General features: G+C 39.1%; 4 protein-coding genes across 6 annotated transcripts in view; 2 read left to right on the plus strand and 2 right to left on the minus strand.

Moving 5' to 3' along the window:
• LOC117217807 (proton channel OtopLc) overlaps window positions 1–2,970 on the plus strand; it is a 38,720-nt gene extending 35,750 nt beyond the window's left edge. For both annotated transcript variants that reach the window (XM_033465649.2, XM_033465648.2), the window contains exon 10: window positions 55–2,970. In XM_033465649.2, coding sequence (XP_033321540.1) covers window positions 55–348 — 294 coding nt within the window. In that variant the 3' untranslated portion in view covers window positions 349–2,970. The remainder of the gene's footprint in view (window positions 1–54) is intronic.
• An 8,176-nt stretch (window positions 2,971–11,146) lies between these two features.
• On the minus strand, window positions 11,147–12,410 carry Roc1a (Regulator of cullins 1a). Its single transcript, XM_033465661.2, has 5 exons — window positions 12,298–12,410; window positions 12,103–12,130; window positions 11,870–11,991; window positions 11,676–11,761; window positions 11,147–11,526 (listed from the first exon to the last, which is right to left on the minus strand). The coding sequence occupies exons 1-5, from the start codon at window positions 12,388–12,390 to the stop codon at window positions 11,514–11,516; spliced, it is 342 nt and encodes a 113-aa protein (XP_033321552.1). The 5' UTR covers window positions 12,391–12,410; the 3' UTR covers window positions 11,147–11,513.
• Window positions 12,411–12,801: 391 nt separating this feature from the next.
• Window positions 12,802–13,680, plus strand: lsn (vacuolar-sorting protein SNF8). Its single transcript, XM_033465660.2, has one exon. It carries the CDS (start codon window positions 12,802–12,804, stop codon window positions 13,555–13,557), a length of 756 nt encoding a protein of 251 aa, XP_033321551.1. The 3' UTR covers window positions 13,558–13,680.
• On the minus strand, window positions 13,622–16,200 carry LOC117217814 (uncharacterized). Of its 2 annotated transcripts, XM_033465658.2 has the most exons (7): window positions 15,996–16,200; window positions 15,842–15,917; window positions 15,290–15,770; window positions 14,234–15,227; window positions 14,043–14,171; window positions 13,817–13,978; window positions 13,622–13,752 (listed from the first exon to the last, which is right to left on the minus strand). In XM_033465658.2, exons 1-7 carry the CDS (start codon window positions 16,031–16,033, stop codon window positions 13,725–13,727), a joined length of 1,908 nt encoding a protein of 635 aa, XP_033321549.1. In that variant the 5' UTR covers window positions 16,034–16,200; the 3' UTR covers window positions 13,622–13,724. The 2 variants fall into 2 exon arrangements, with proteins under 2 accessions (XP_033321549.1, XP_033321548.1); XM_033465657.2 differs by having other exon boundaries at window positions 13,622–13,978.
• Window positions 16,201–16,252: the final 52 nt, after the last annotated feature.

Raw genomic sequence — 16,252 nt, forward strand, 5'->3', positions numbered from 1 at the left:
ATGCTTTTAATCATTTCCTCGAGTGGTTTCTCAATATCGCGCGTAATTTTCTAGATCGCGTGGGGAAGACGGTGCTCGAGGAACGACAAGCCCGGCAAGGAGCTGATCACATTCCTGATCGTCGTCAACATAGCCCTGTGGACGGTGAACACCTTGGAGAAGTCGCGGGCCGGCGTACGGCCCGATCACCTGCAGTTCTTCGGCGTCTGGGCATGGACGATCATCACGCACGTCTCGATGCCGCTCGCGATATTCTATCGTTTCCACTCGGCGATCTGTCTGTTCGAGATATGGAAGACCTGCTACAAGTGCCGTGTGTCGAGCAGCGCCGCACAGACCCCTTACTGATCGACGTTGCCGCGCGCGCGGTCCGGTCCGGTCCGATTCGATTCGATTCCCCGTAACTCGCTCTATTGAACAGTTGAACCAGTGTCTTTTAACAGCCGTGTTGCTGCGTCGCGCGGGAGGGGAGGGGACTCGATGGCAAAACTTGAACAGGCGCGGCCAAACTGCATTAGCGTTCCGGCCATCCCTTTAATTACCGAGCTATTAAAACGGCGGGGAAAGGGGAAAGAAGGAAGGAGAAGAAAGAGAAGAAAGCGACCGAGCTTTCGCGAATAACAACGTTACGGGAGGGGGCGGAGCGGGGGAGGCGAACTTCGGCAACGGTGTTCCGTCGGCCAGCAGCCACCGCACGGCAACTTCTAAACAGGGCGGGCACGAGACAAAGGGTAAAAGGGCGCCGCTTCAAAGCTACGGAGACGAACGGATGCGACGCGACGCACGCCACGCCACGTCGTTCGCGAATCGATAGGGAGCGATGCCTACTTTTACCGATGTTGTCCGGGGAAAAGACACGGGAACGGTGGCGATGGGCGGACGCCCCGACAGTTTGATACGGTTTACGGTAAACACATTTCGGTAGCAATCACATCACGGGCCGAGCAAGCCTCGCTGCAACGAGAAGTAGGTGATGCTTTGGTGGTCGGAGGAAGCGAGCGGGGGTGGTGGTCGGTGAAGAGGCTCTTAGCGAACCCTTTGTTGCTCCTGCCGCCACTATTGCTTCGCCCGATATACACCCGCCCGCTCTCCTTCCCCCCCTCGCCCCTGGCCGACCCCTTCGCCAGGCCCCTCTGAGCGCAGCGGAGGCTCCGCTCTTGACCAAAGGCCTCTGATTTACTTAGCCTATCAAGTGCTCTTGGACTCGTCCACCAAGAATAGCGCATATACGGGCCCGATTGTGTGTGCCTCCTGCACCGAAATTTCGAACTTAATGCTCCACTTACTGTCCGCCCTGCCTGCCTGCCACCTTCCACGAGCCCCGCGACGCCGGGATTCGATTGCTGGACAACCGTGCAAATAAATTTCAACGGACAAAACGGCCATCGGGACGCTGCTATCGTTGCGCTTGATTTATTTATTCTTCGCGACGACGTTGGCCGATGTTTAACCCTTCCAGCGCCGGCCGAAATTGCTGCACGGTTCCGTGCCGTTCGAAATTGTCTACTTTCTCGAGGCTTTTGGAACTTTGGCGATACTTTCGGGACGTTTCTTTGAAGTTTTTCTCTTTGTAATATTGTAATTTATATTATTTTATTTTAGTATAGTATATTATATAGTATATTTGTTTATTGTAGTTACTATATTAGTAGTATATTATATATTAGTATATATAGTATATATTAGTAGTATATTTATATTATATATTATATATTAGTAGTATATTATATAGTATATTAGTTTATTGTAGTTATTATATTAGTAGTATATTATATATCGTATATTAGTTTATTGTAGTTTATTTTATTATTCTCAGCTACGTCCGCTTGCTCTTACTTAGCAATTTTTTTTTACAACAAATCTGAACTTCGACTTCGTTCGCCAATGATCTGTGTTACTCTCCGATCGATTTCGCACAGATAAAAAACATTTCTGATACGCGTAATATACTTATATATATATCCTCTCGTCGCTAGAATCTTTATTAAAAATAAAAATTGCTCGCAGTTTGCACCCGTCGCGAAAGACTGGAGTCATCTAAAAGTTTCGTCACTTTTTTAAACAGTTTTAATAGGTCGCCGGGTAAATGCCACGCTATTAAATGCTGATAAATTTGCTACATTTTTGCAATATGAACGCGGTAACAAATTGAGGAGAATAAAATGTAAATGCGCGCAGCTATTTTAATTTGTAATCAAAATTTAGATTAAATCAAAGACGTTGCGCAATTTATAACACTAGATTATAGTTAGGAACTGAATTTTTACACCCTAATTCGAGGGCACGGCGCTGTGCTTGAACGAGGAATACTGATGTTTACGTAATTTGATAAAATTTGAGAAAAAAACGTTATAAAAATTTTGTAAAGAAGTAGTAATTACGGAATTCGTAATGCAACACGCTAAGAAGTTAAAGTTTTATTTATTGTATATATTAGGGAAACAAACTTTCCTCAAATATAGTCAACGATAATATGTTGTTAGGCAATATTAGAATGGTGAATTTGATTGTCGAAGGAATTGTTTATTGCGAACGAAAAATAGTATATTACAAGAACGTGAGAAAAATGGTTTATCAATATTTCTGAAAAACGCTAATAAAATAGCGCTCTTGTCGTAAAATGCACTGCGTACCTTTATATAGAGATTGCGAGAGCGTTTAAGTAGTATGAAAAAGTATTAGAACTTTCTTAATTACAAAAAGAATTTCTACAATGCTTGAGGATGATTGAAGCATTCTACAAATCGATCTTTTTCTTATTTTCTTCGATGTCGTGCTTTGTTTGTATATTAGTTGAACGTTAATGAAAATGTAATATATATATATAAATAATTGTATATATACATATATGAATAATTACTTAACTCAATTGATCGAATATTTTTTGCGTGGCCTTGTAGTGCGATGGTCTCATTCGATCATTATTCTTCAATATTGCACTAGAAAATATACGAGATATTTTATCTTGAAGTTTGTACGATGCATAAATTATTTTTCTTTAGTTTGTGCTTGGTGCCTCGTTAAAAGGAGATTTGCAGGAAGTTATCGATGGTAATTTCTGAAGACAACTGGATTCTTATGCTTAACATTGCAGTACTTCTTTCTTATATCAGTGGTTCTCAATTTTAGTTCCACGGAGCCCTAGATTTTCCATTAAACAGTTTAAGGTTTTGAAGATAATATATGATATAGTACATGATATAATATGATATTTAATATAATAGAATATAATACAATACAATATAATATAATATAATACAATATAATACAATACAGTATAATATAATATAATAAAATATAATACAATACAATGTAATATAATATAATACAATATAATACAATACAGTATAATATAATATAGTACAATATAATACAATACAATATAATTCAATACAATACAATATAATGCAATATAATATAATACAATACAATACAATATAATATAATACAATACAGTATAATATAATATAATACAATATATATAATACAATACAATATAATATAATATATAATATATGAAGATAACATTAAGATATTATTTAACATAACCAAATAACATTGTTCCAAGGTCGCCTCGATACCTCCAAAGGTAGCTGTTTGTACAGAAATAATAATACGTCAACCCTACGATAAATCTATTCTTTTTCTATTATTAATAAATTATTACCATCTTCGATTCGTTGTTTCTTACCTATATCAAACAATTTGGAAGATATTCAACAACGACAAAATCTCCACATAAGTCGAGAATTACCCTTTTTTATATCGTCCCATATAAAAGGTGCACGAATTTGAAACGCAAATGTTCGTAATATCGCGTCGAAATTGTTTTGCAACACGAAGACATTTTGCAAGAAGCATAGAATTCCTCGAAGGAAGGAAAGTAGAAGCGGAGAGCGTTAACACTGCGTCGCCGCTCCCTGACGCCTGCCACGGGGTTTTGCTCTCTTTTTTTGCGGATTTAACAAGGATTTATCATCCCAACGATTTCCCTGCCTCGGCAAGCTCCCACGTTTACTACTACCCTAGAATCTATAACTCACGTGCGAAAACCTTCGGATGCGGAAGAGAGAAATCTTAGATCCCTCCTGGATACAGAAAACGTCGGTGCAACACGTCCGCGGACCTTTTCAAGAATTTATCTCGGGCGATATCGATTTAGAAAGTTCACGAGTCGAATTTACGAATTCTGTAACGACCACGCGATTTCAATATACGAACGAGCACCGCGCCATTAATTGCCCGGGTAATTGACCAATTAATAACGACAGCAGTTATTATACCTTCGACCTCGCATTAATTTCCACACGCGCGCCGGGGGGGGGGGGGAAGTCGCCAATGTTCGCATCGCTTCAGAAATTTCATTAAAGTCGCAGGAGAACGCCCCCCCCTTCCTTTATTAACAATAATTTCTGCTTTTTCAACAATCTTATATATCTTAAACAAAGATGTTGTGAAATTATTGTCATTGGCTAACGAAATTCGCAGCTTTCAGAGCGCCGAGTGAAATTGTTAGCGGCTTGGTAATTGTTTATAAAACGCTCTGGCCGATTTTTATGGAATTTAAGCACGTCGATCGGCATTTTGAACAACTTTCTCTTTCGCAGATAATGGTTGTTCCAAATTTGAAGCTTCTTTGGGATTCTCCAGAGAGGAATATTTGCCTTTTAAAAACTTTATATCAGCCAAATGGTAGAATGACATCTTCTTTTAATATCCTCAAATGATATACACGGTGTCCCAAAAATGTCTCGCAATCTGAAAGTAGGGGATTCCTGACGTGATTTGAAGCAACTTTTTCCTCGGCGAAAATGCAATTCGCGGCTTCGTTTACGAGTTATTAACGAAAAACAGTGACCAATCAGAGGCGAGATCGTTTGGCGCGAGACGGCCGAGCCAATGAGCGGAACTGGGCTCCGTGCACTCGTTGGCTGGGCCGCCGCGCGCCTGCCGAGCTCGCCTCTTATTGGTCAGTGTTTTTCGTTGATAACTCGTAAACAAAGTAGCGGAGAAAATTTTCGCAAAGGAAAAAGTTGCTTCAAATGATCTCAGGAACCACCCATTTCCGGATTGCGAGACATTTTCGGGACACCCTGTATTTGTAATGACTGCTTATTTGTACATTCCTCGTGTTGAAAGTGCTCGAGAAATAAAATTGTTGGCTATCGTCATACCTATTCCTGCAACAGAAATACGGTTAATGAAACACTAAGAATAAAGTAAATTCTTTCATTTCGGTCATTATCTAGTAAACCAGTCATCTTGAAAAAGTTTCAGGTCACTTAGTTCAGTTTTAAGAAAGTTATTATGCTTCAAAAGGTGTATAAACACTTTTGTGGACCACTGTACATATTTAAAAATTTTCCACAGCATTCAATAAAGACGTGTACGTCACGATAGACTTCCATCACCTTTTAGATGAATAATATATAATATTATATATAATATAATATATATAATAGCCATTATTATACAATAATATATAATAATACATAATAACGGCTGTCAATAAATATATCGACTCCCAATAATATTCGAGAGGCCACGATTAAGCTAAGCGACATAATTATTAAGCTAAGCTAAATGACATTTCGGTCATTATCTAGTATACCAGTCATCTAAAAAAGTTTCAAGTCGCTTAGTTCAGTTTTAAGAAACTTATTATGCTTTAAAAGGTGTATAAACACTTGTGTGGGCCACTGTACATATTTAAAATTTTCCACAGCATTCAATAAAGACGTGTACGTCGCGATAGACTTCCATCACCTTTTAGATGAATAATATATAATATATATAATATCGTCATTTATATATAATAGTCATTATTATACAATAATACATAATAATATTTAATAACGACTGTCAATAATATATATATATATATTTATAATATCGACTCTTAATAATATTCGAGAGGCCACGATTAAGCTAAGCGATGCACACAACCTACGCGAAAATCGCAAGACGCGGTTCGCTCGGAGCAGTCGTTGCGAGATACGGTAACTTTCGGGGATGACACGTCACTTGAGTCGCGTCCATGGTAAAAATCTCGCAATTTATCGGGTTTACCTGTCCGGCCCTTGTAGCCCCCGTCGAGCCTAAAAGTGATGGAGAAGCAGCAAGAGGGCGAGGGAAACAGAGCAGACCGCAGAAGCGACGAGACGAGAAAACCTTGATATATCCGCCAAACACAAGGAGCCGGGAACGGCCGGGCGGATTTATCAGAGTTGCGGATAATGGATGGTCTATCCCAGCAGGGAAACTTTTTTAAATAATATAACGCGCAACTAGCGGGCTGCCTCCGATTCCGCGGCGATCTGAAATATGCTTGCTGCAGCGAGAACACTCTCCGGGCCGTCGGGAACGCGACAGAGAAATAATCGTCCGGTGGAAAGAAGCTAACAGTTGCTTTCTCCTCTTTCACTTTTTTCAAAGCAAAGAAGGCAGAGACGAAGATAAGAGCGTCGATACGCGACAAATCGCAACAAAATCATCCGAGCACGAAGGCATCGAGGAGGGGTCACCGGGAGGCGGAACTCCTTCTCGACCTAATTACACTTCGGGGACTTTAATGAATTTTCGATATGCTCGGCGTGCTACGGCGCACCGGCTCTGTTCAAATAAAAAGGGCCAGGATGAGAGAGCGAGAGAGAAATAGCGGAAAAGAGAGCGAGCGAAAAAAGAAAACAATTATCGAGAAGCAAATTATTCGACGTGACGCAAGGGAACGACAGCGGTGTTGGCGGAACACGCTGCCAGACAAAAACCGCCGTCGGAGGTCATCGATTGGACGATCCTCGGGAATGTATTTAATTCGATTGGACTCTGCCATCTGGACGAGACAAGGAAGACGAGAGCACGGAGAGGGTGCTCTGGCTGCTCGCAGAGCAAGGGCGAGGGAACCTCTGTTTCCGGCGGAAATGAGGCCTTCGCGACTCGCACTCCTATCCTCTACCCCTTTTGCCGCCTCCCGAATACCGTTTCGAGCCCCCTTCAACCCGCCTGTGGCCATTCGCCTAACCGAATCCTCTATCGTTCCCCATCGCAAGGCGCGAGGTCCCGCAAATCGTATTTATATTCCATCTCTCATAGCCAGGTAAACATTTTTTAGTGGACCGGTAATAAACGGTTACGCGCGTCGCAGTTTGTTTCCTAGGAACCATTCGACATCCGTTTGGGCACGCTGGATTAACCCTTTTAGTGGTGAAGAACGATATGTCGCTGTTGGCTGCACCTGGGAAAATATTGTTTTCTTAACGTTTTGGATAAGCAACAGCTTTCTTGTATTTCTTACCGATTTTAACGACGCATCTTACCGATTTTAATTCTTCTCGCTTATTTTATGCACTCTGCTTGGGATTGTTGGTAGATTTTGTTCCATAGGTATTTCTAGAATTTTATTGTTTGTCACGTGGTGCTTTGATGTTAAGGCTGCATCTGGTTTTACGTTGCGTCGTCGTCTCTGTTGTTCGATTCTTCTGCATATACAGTTCATTCATTCGTTACCTTGATTTGTTAACGCATCTGAAGAAATTTGTAAAATTAGACTTTCTAATTATGGAGCTAATGATTTATGTTAAATCGAAAGTTTCTCGTATTTTGACGTTTACATACTTTACTTTGATATACTTTAATATACTGTAAAGGATTTTCTTCCTTAAATGCATATTTTTATTTAAATATACGGCGTAGAAATCGAAGTTATACTAGCGATCGAATACTTTTGTTACACACTGTAGAATGTGATCCGTTGTTGATGTTTTGTTTTTGCAGCGGATAGAACACTTTCGCATGCAAGTCATTACTAACCATGAGCAACTGAATAACAGTTTTATTTCTCATTTCTTCTCGAACTTTCTAATTATTATATTTTAGAATATTATTATAATATCTTTCAGGAACTTTGCCATACTATATGATACATTTTGCTGAAGGACACATCACATTGTTCGGTACTGTAACGTACGGTGAATTTCTCCGACGTGTTTTTTCTTACTCCTTCCTGAAAACGTTCGCCACGCCCCCTGCCAGTGGGTTTGCTGTGTATATCGTGAGTCAAGTACCTTCGGAGGGCTACGATGACGAAACTTCTGGAACCAGGGTGCATATGGACATTCCCACTACCGTTTATCAGGGATATTTTGGGTATAAAGGGCCCAAAATGCGACTAAAAAACGAGCCTAGTTTCAAGTCAGTTACCGACGAAGGAACGGTAGCGAGATCGAGTCTGATTCTCTTTCGAGCATTTCAAGCGAGTAACGTACGTCGTTGCAAGGTTATAAGCCCCCGTCTACTCGGTGCGAGAAACGGAGAGCGCGATCTAGAATCCGCGATGCACTCATACACATACAATTGTATCAGACTGAAAACTTCTAATAATTTAATATTAAATTTAGAAACTTATAATATTTTTTTACTAATTTATCAAATTGTCAAAATTCAATTATTCCATTTCCCGATTCGAAGCAGTACATAGTTGTTACCCACATAACCTTCATCGCACGCAGTATATATATCTTCATTTCTTTTTTAAACCTCCGTCTATTAGATGCGAGAAACGGAGAGCGCGATCTAGAATCCGCGATGCACTCATACACATACAATTATATCAGACTGAAAACTTCTAATAATTTAATATTAAATTTAGAAACTTATAATAATCTTTTACCAGTTTATCAAATTGTCAAAATTCAGTTATTGCATTTCTCGATTCGAAGCAGTACATAGTTGTTACCCACATAACCTTCATCGCTCGCAGTATATCTTCATTTTTTTTGTAAGCCCCCGTCTACTCAGTGCGAGAAACAGAGCGCAATCTACAGGGTGTCCCGAAAATGTCTCGCAATCCGGAAATGGGAGGTTCCTGAGGTAATTTGAAACATCTTATTCCTTTGCAAAAATTTTCTCCGAGGCTTCGTTTACGAGTTATTAACGAAAAACACTGACCAATAAGAGGCGAGCTCGGCTGGCGTGCGGCGGCCCAGCCAATGAGTGCACGGAGCCCAGTTCCGCTCATTGGTTCGGCCGTCTCGCGCCAAACGATCTCACCTCTGATTGGTCTCTGTTTTTCGTTAATAACTCGTAAACGAAGCAGCGGATTGCATTTTCGCTACGGAAAAAGTTGCTTCAAATCACCTCAGGAATACCCTACTTTCGGATTGCGAGACATTCTTGGGACACCTTGTAGAATCCGCGATACACTCATACACGTACAATTGTATCAGACTGGAAACTTACAATAATTTAATATTAAATTTAGAAACTTATAATAATCTTTTACCAGTTTATCGAATTGTCAAAATTCAATTATTCCATTTCCTGATTCGAAGCAGTATATAGTTGTTACAAACCCACATATCCTTCACCGCTCGAAGTATATCTTCATTTCTTTCTTTGTAAAAGTTACGAGATAACCAAACTTTAAATCTCTATCCTACCATACCTACCGATGCCCCGATGATGAAATAGACATCGGCTAGTTCACGGAATCCCTACCCTTATAACGGTGCCCCGTTGATGAATTAGACATCGACTATTCTACGATTAGTCCCCCAATAACGATACCCCGTTGATGAATTAGACAGCGACTAGTTCACGAAATTTCCAATTTAACGAGGCACCGTTAACGAGTTATCAACGAAAAACAGTGACCAATAAGAATCGAATACGGCTGACGCGCGACGGCCCAGCCAACCAGCGCGCGAAGCCCAGTTCCGCTCATTGGCTCGGTCGCCTCGCACCAGCCGAGCTCGCCTCTCATTGGTCACTGTTTCTCGTTAATAACTCGTTAACGGTGCCTCGGAGAAAATTTTTGTAAAGGAAAAAGTTGCTTCAAACGACCCGCGGAACCCGCCACTTTCGGATTGCGAGACATTTTTGGGACACCTTGTATATATATATTCAAGTTCGAGGATGACACGCGCGATTGAATATTGTCGAAGGGAGACGGTCGAAGCCAGTTACACCCGCGTCGTCGTCGTCGTCGTCGTCGTTCGTTTATTGTGATTTATTGGAGCGCGTCGCAGCTCGCTCCGGAATCAAAGTTTAAACGAATCTCATTTCTATAATACCATGTTTTCTTTCACGGTGAGCGGAGTATAATAAAAAAAAGAAAAAAAGAGCGGGAGGGGCAGAGAGCACGAGAACGAGACGAGGGAAAATCAGAGCCAGAAAGGCTTGCTAATACACTCCGCCAACCCTCCGCAGGCCGAGCCTCGTTCTCCCTCTCTCTCTCTATTTCCCCGCGTGAATGTCGCTCGCAACGGCGAGAATGTAATTTTCGCTGTATGCCTGGATTAGAAGCCGGCTCGTCGTTCTCCCGGGCTCCGGTCGCTTGATAAGTATTGGCTCCGTATCTGTTGAATGTGCTAGAACTGGAAAAGGGATCCCGGGATGATCTCAAAGCGATCGATTGGCCTCGGCGTGACGTCACGGGTCACGGCGGTTCTAATGTCTCTCGTTAAGAATCCACGCACCCGTTTTATGGGGCGCGGATTAATGATAAGAGCACGAGGGTAGGGAAAACCGTGCGGTGCTCGCCGCTACGTAAAAGCTATTATTAGGGGGAAACCTGTCGCAGCTACTTCGGTGAGATTGATTTTACTTTAACGCGTCGGCCACCGGATGAAAAATACGAGAGTTTAGCTCTGCCCGACTTTCGGGGAGACCCGAATCTTTCGACAGCCAGTGAGAGACGATTTAATATTCGGCCTCTCTCGGGCCGATCGATCGGAGCTACCTATTCAGAAATATTGTTGGATGTTCTATTATACGTATTGTATTATACATTTCGAGGATGCCCGTTTCAAGAATAAAAATTGCCGATGGAAAGAGTAGATTACGGGGGCTCGACGGTGTCGGGAACAGTGAGGACAAAACTTTCGCGGGATGGTATTTCTTAAAATCAGGTAAGAGGATCATTGGGAGATTCGGGTAGAAAAAGCCTCGCTGAAACGCATCGATGCGGAGTAATACTTTTTTTTTTCTCTTTCGGGGCGAACTAATATTGTAAAATATTTTATCGTTGGGAGGGGGGGTGGCTTCGGTTTTTAATAATAAATCGTTGCTAAATAGAGTTGGTTCTCGCGTTGTGAAAGAAGTAGCATTTTATAGGAGGATGTGTAGAGAGATCAATAGAAGCTTCATATTTGTTTCATATTATTTATTTATTGGAGCACGATATTCGACGACTATATGTTATATAATGCGGTAACCAATATAATCAGGGAGATTCGGAAATTTGTAGGTTTTTTTTAAATACTTGCCGTTTCAACTTATTAAGTGTTGTAATATAAACTTTGTAATGCCAGTGCGGTAACGTTCTAAATATTCCATGTACAAATAATATCTTTTCTTTTATTTCTTTTTTCTTACACTCTTTTTTTTGTCAACTCCAAGAAGCTGCACTGAATTTTTACCTTGTTTTATCGTTAACTTTAGTTTGTGTGTAATCATACCTGTGTTTGGTTTTATTGTTCTCGAGTGTGTTGTTGGTGACAATTGAACATACTTTATTAATGACCGTATCTGGAACAAATGTAATTAAACATTAAAGCATACTGTATCGGAACAAAATACTAAGAACTTTTCTTATTCTTCTCGAATGCTAAACAGTTTTTGGAGCTTTAAGAGGCCAGCGTTGCCAAGCTCGTTAGATGTTATAGATATGTACTCACTTTTGGAATTCCCACTCTCGATTGTCGAGCGGACAAACTTGCCGAGTTTTCAACCAACGTGAAATGCAATGGAAATGGAATGCATGCTGCGCAAAGAGAAACGATCAAAATATTAAAATAGAGGAGTTGAAGCGTATCGCCTCGGCGATACCAAGCATGTATTGTAACAAAATATATAGACTTTGAATATGTACATTGCATACACCCCAAGCTACGGTACATTCTTCGCTAGTAGCTGATGCTTGATTTGCTTGACATTCGATACATAGATCCATAATATGATTACGACATATGGCACAATTGTCTACCACGATATCTGTAAAGAAAAAGAATCGTGTAATTGCTCCATTTCATAAATAATGGAGTAACATGAATGAATTGTACTCGGTTGAGAATTACGAAAATAATGCAAATTCTGTATACATACCCCATGCCCAAAGCGCCACAGCATTCCACTGAAAAGAAAAGTGACATAATATTAAAAGAACATGAAATATTAACCATGTGAGTGTAAGGTAAATGACAATGCAAGAATAAGGTTAGGAATTGGTCAACAAAATTCTTATAATGCACGTAATTTGCACATATTTTACAGAAAATTTTCGGCTATTTTTCTCCTCACCTTTTTCACTTCGAAACGTTTCTTCTCTCCTTTGCTGCTACTCGAAGTTGGTAAATCACTTTCTTCATCATCAATTTCCATCAATGACGCCATATTTAAATTTTGAACGTTGCCAACTGACACCTTGTGTGGACAACACGAAACACGACGAACGATTCGCGGAAGAAAGTTTACGATGATTTACGACATAAACGACGTACGATTCCCAAGTTGTTTATCTTAACGTTTTGTGGGTGCACAGTACAACATGCTACATCAAAATTTCCACCTTGATCTAGTAATCCGAATTATATGGGAATCGAAGTAAAGGTAATACGAAAATATATTGTTATGCTGACGTGTTAATAAGAGGTTATATTATCAAAAGAAGGAGCAGTATTTGAACGAGTTTGACAATTACATCGACCATTTGAAAGTAGAATAAAGTATACTTTAACGACGTGTCAGTGTCACAGCTTGTATTACGTTCCGTAATCGTTAACGTGTTGTTAAATATACTTCACGATGAGGCGAAAAGCGGGCGTTGGTGCGATTCAAAAACAAAAGTTGGAGCAAGAGAAATATAAAGACAAGGGGACAGAGATTCAAGAAAATCAATTTGAGCAAATGACGAAGCAAATGGAAACATTTCGTGTTAATTTAGAGGAATTTGCAACGAAGCATAAAAATGAAATTAAGAAGAACGCGCGTTTTCGGCGACAATTTACTGAAATGTGCGCGTCGATAGGTGTTGACCCCCTAGCCTCGAACAAAGGTTTCTGGTCAGTACTTGGTATAGGAGATTTCTATTATGAGCTTGCCGTGCAAATAGTCGAAGTTTGCATGGCGACAAATTATAAAAATGGAGGATTAATATCATTGGACGAACTTAGAACAAGACTGATTCAAGCGAGAGGTCGTAGAAAGGAACACCAAGAAATAACAAACGAAGACTTATTAGCCGCAGCTAAAAAGCTGAAAATTTTTGGAAGCGGATTCTCTATTGTTCCAATCGGCAGGGGTAAGCATTTAGTACAATCTGTTCCCGGAGAACTTAGTATGGATCATACCGCTGTATTGCAACAAGCCAGTTTATCTGGTAATGCATACATTTCTAAATCTATACTATACAAAGATTTGCGCTGGGAACCAGACCGTGCTCAAAAAGCATTGGACCATATGGTAAAAGAAGGGTTGGCATGGTTGGATGAACAGGGTGATGATGAAATTTTGTATTGGTTTCCTAGTTTGTTTACAGCCTGTATTATATCCAAAGAATGAATAAATTTTCATTGTGCTGTTCAAAAAATAGGCAATATTTTAATCAATAAACAAAATATACGTGTAATGTAAAATGATTTTTTAATGTGAATAAATTGATATGCTCTCATAGTATTAATACAATCAAGTTTTGACTGTAAAATTGTCCTAAATGAAAAACGATATTGTCATCTAATTTCGTTTGTTGCATTGAATCTAAAAAACAAATATTTATTGTTATTTAATAATCCACTCGTATTGTAACTTACTAATAATATACCTCTGTATATCTTGCAATGTGTGCTGGGCCAATTGTTGTTTGCAAGTTAACAATTCTGCGCTCAATTCATTATTTTCTTTTTGCAATGCACTTATTTTACCTCGCAGTTCTTTGGCTTTTCCTTGAAATTTCACTGTTAACGATTTAGCTTCGTCTCTCCATCTGCATTATCGATAAATATAAGTTAAAGTACCTGTTAATTTATATGAAAAAAGAACACTCATACTTTTTACTCAATTTCTGATGAACTTGAACATGATGGACCAACTCCTTTGTTTTCCTGTCGAACTTTTCTTGCAATTTATTCACATGATCTGATAATACTGCTTGACAACAATGACATTTATTTTGTACTCTATAACAGAGATATTATGTTTTACAAAAATGTTGAAATATTGAAGAATTAAATTTACTTACGTTATATCTAATGACCGTTTATTTTTTATGTCGTGCAGATAAGAATTCACTTCATCATTAAGATTATCTCTTAATTTGTTTTCTTTTACACAATTTGTTTTGTGAAGATTAACTTCTAATTCATGAATTTTATTTTCAAAAGAATGTCTTTCATTATCTCTTTTCCGTATCTCATGATCAAAATCATGTTTTAGAGTATTTAATTGTAAAATAAGATTCTCTTTATCGCCTAATGTTTTAGATAATTGGATTTCTAGATCCGAGTATTGTCTCAATATGTCTTTGTTATCACGATCGGTCTTCTTCATTTGATCTTCCACGTTAGTAGATTGGTGCCATTCTAACTTCTGTAATTTATCATTCGAACTGATCAGATTATTCTCAAGAGCAGCAATTTTGTCTTTTAACTGCTTAATTTCAATATCATACGTGTTCTTGGCCATTGTCTCATTGTACACCTGCAATTGGAATTCCAAGCGCTTTGCTTTTTGCTCATAATCTAATAGCTTTTCATTCGAATCCCTACGTATCTTACACAGTTCTTCTTCAGTGAATTTAAGTTCTTTTTGAGTTTTTTCTAGCAATGCAATTTTTTCTTTTAATTCTGCTTTAATTTCTTTAATCTCAGTTAAATAAGTTTTTGTGCGTAATTCAATTTCATCTTGAGTCTTTTTATTTAATTCCTGTATTTTTGCATCGTATTCATTTGCTATTATTGCCAGTCTATGTTCCAGTCTCGATTTTTCTTCCGAAACAAGAGCTTCGCGATGAAGTACCAAATCTTTCTCCCTAACTGCTGATTCTATTAGCTCAATGGCTTCTGCCATTTTATTCTTTGTTTCTTTATCTTTCTCTACTATATTTTCAGCATATCTCTTGACTTCATTCAATTTCTTTTCCAGTTCTAATTTAGTTTGGGCTATCTTGTTAGATTCTGTTTTGGCATACGCTAACTCTCGTTTTAGCGTCTCTATCGTTATTTGATTATTCCTATCTTTGAAAACATAAAAATAACATTTCCATCTCTTATAAAACAAATAGATATATACTACTGACCTTTCTCTTGATATTCTGTTTGTAGATTATTATACTTTTCCAACAGTTCGTCCTTTTCCTTGGTTAAACCTTCGACTCTTTCTCTACTCGTTTGATAAAGCGTTTGATGTTTTATAAAATTGTCTTTAGCCTGCATAAGTTTCTCTTCTAACATTTTAATAGCTTCGGAATAGCTTTCTTTAATAGCATTTGCTTGCTCCCGGTAGTATTTTGTACCTTTCCCATTCGTACGAAGACCTTGCAATTCTTCCTCCAAGGCACTTACGGTATTTAATGAAATATGCCATAGCTGCAACGCTGAATCCTTTTCAGTCTCTAGTAATACAAGGCGCTCCTGCAAATTTGCTAATTCCTTTTTATGAGAGTCTTGGCTACCGCATTCTTCCGAATGAATACGGTTCAAGGACTCTTTTATATCGTGAACTTTTTGACTTTCATTTCGTAGAATTTCCAATTCATTCCTTATATTATTTTGTTCCACCTGTAAATTGATGTTATGCAAATAGTAATATTATATGATGTATACAAACGTATCTAAAAAGGAAAGAGTACCTTGCACAACTTTAAGTCCCGCTTAAGGTCCTCCACAGTGTCATGATGTTCCTTAAGTATGGCATCTGTGTCAATGCTGATAAAAAAAGAAAAAAGAATTTATTTACCATAGTCTTGAAATAGAAACAAAAAGCCAAGTAACCTCGAAACGAACCTTGCTTTGAGATTTGGATCCTGCTCTATCTCTAACATTTTATTGCTACAAAAATGCTACACTTTGTACTGCTATCTTGATAAAAGGCGCATCGTGGTAAACATACTATTAGTTTAATTTATAGTTGACGTTCATGTCACATATTTCGGATAACGCATTCACTTGCAACGCGTAAACATCAACACTTCTGCTGTTATCGACAGATTCGTGCAAGTTCACGCGTGTGGGACAGAGGTCGCTAGCTACATCAAAATGTA

The sequence above is a fragment of the Megalopta genalis genome, unplaced genomic scaffold (genome assembly GCF_051020955.1).
Source record: "Megalopta genalis isolate 19385.01 unplaced genomic scaffold, iyMegGena1_principal scaffold0023, whole genome shotgun sequence".
Lineage (NCBI taxonomy): Eukaryota > Metazoa > Arthropoda > Insecta > Hymenoptera > Halictidae > Megalopta > Megalopta genalis.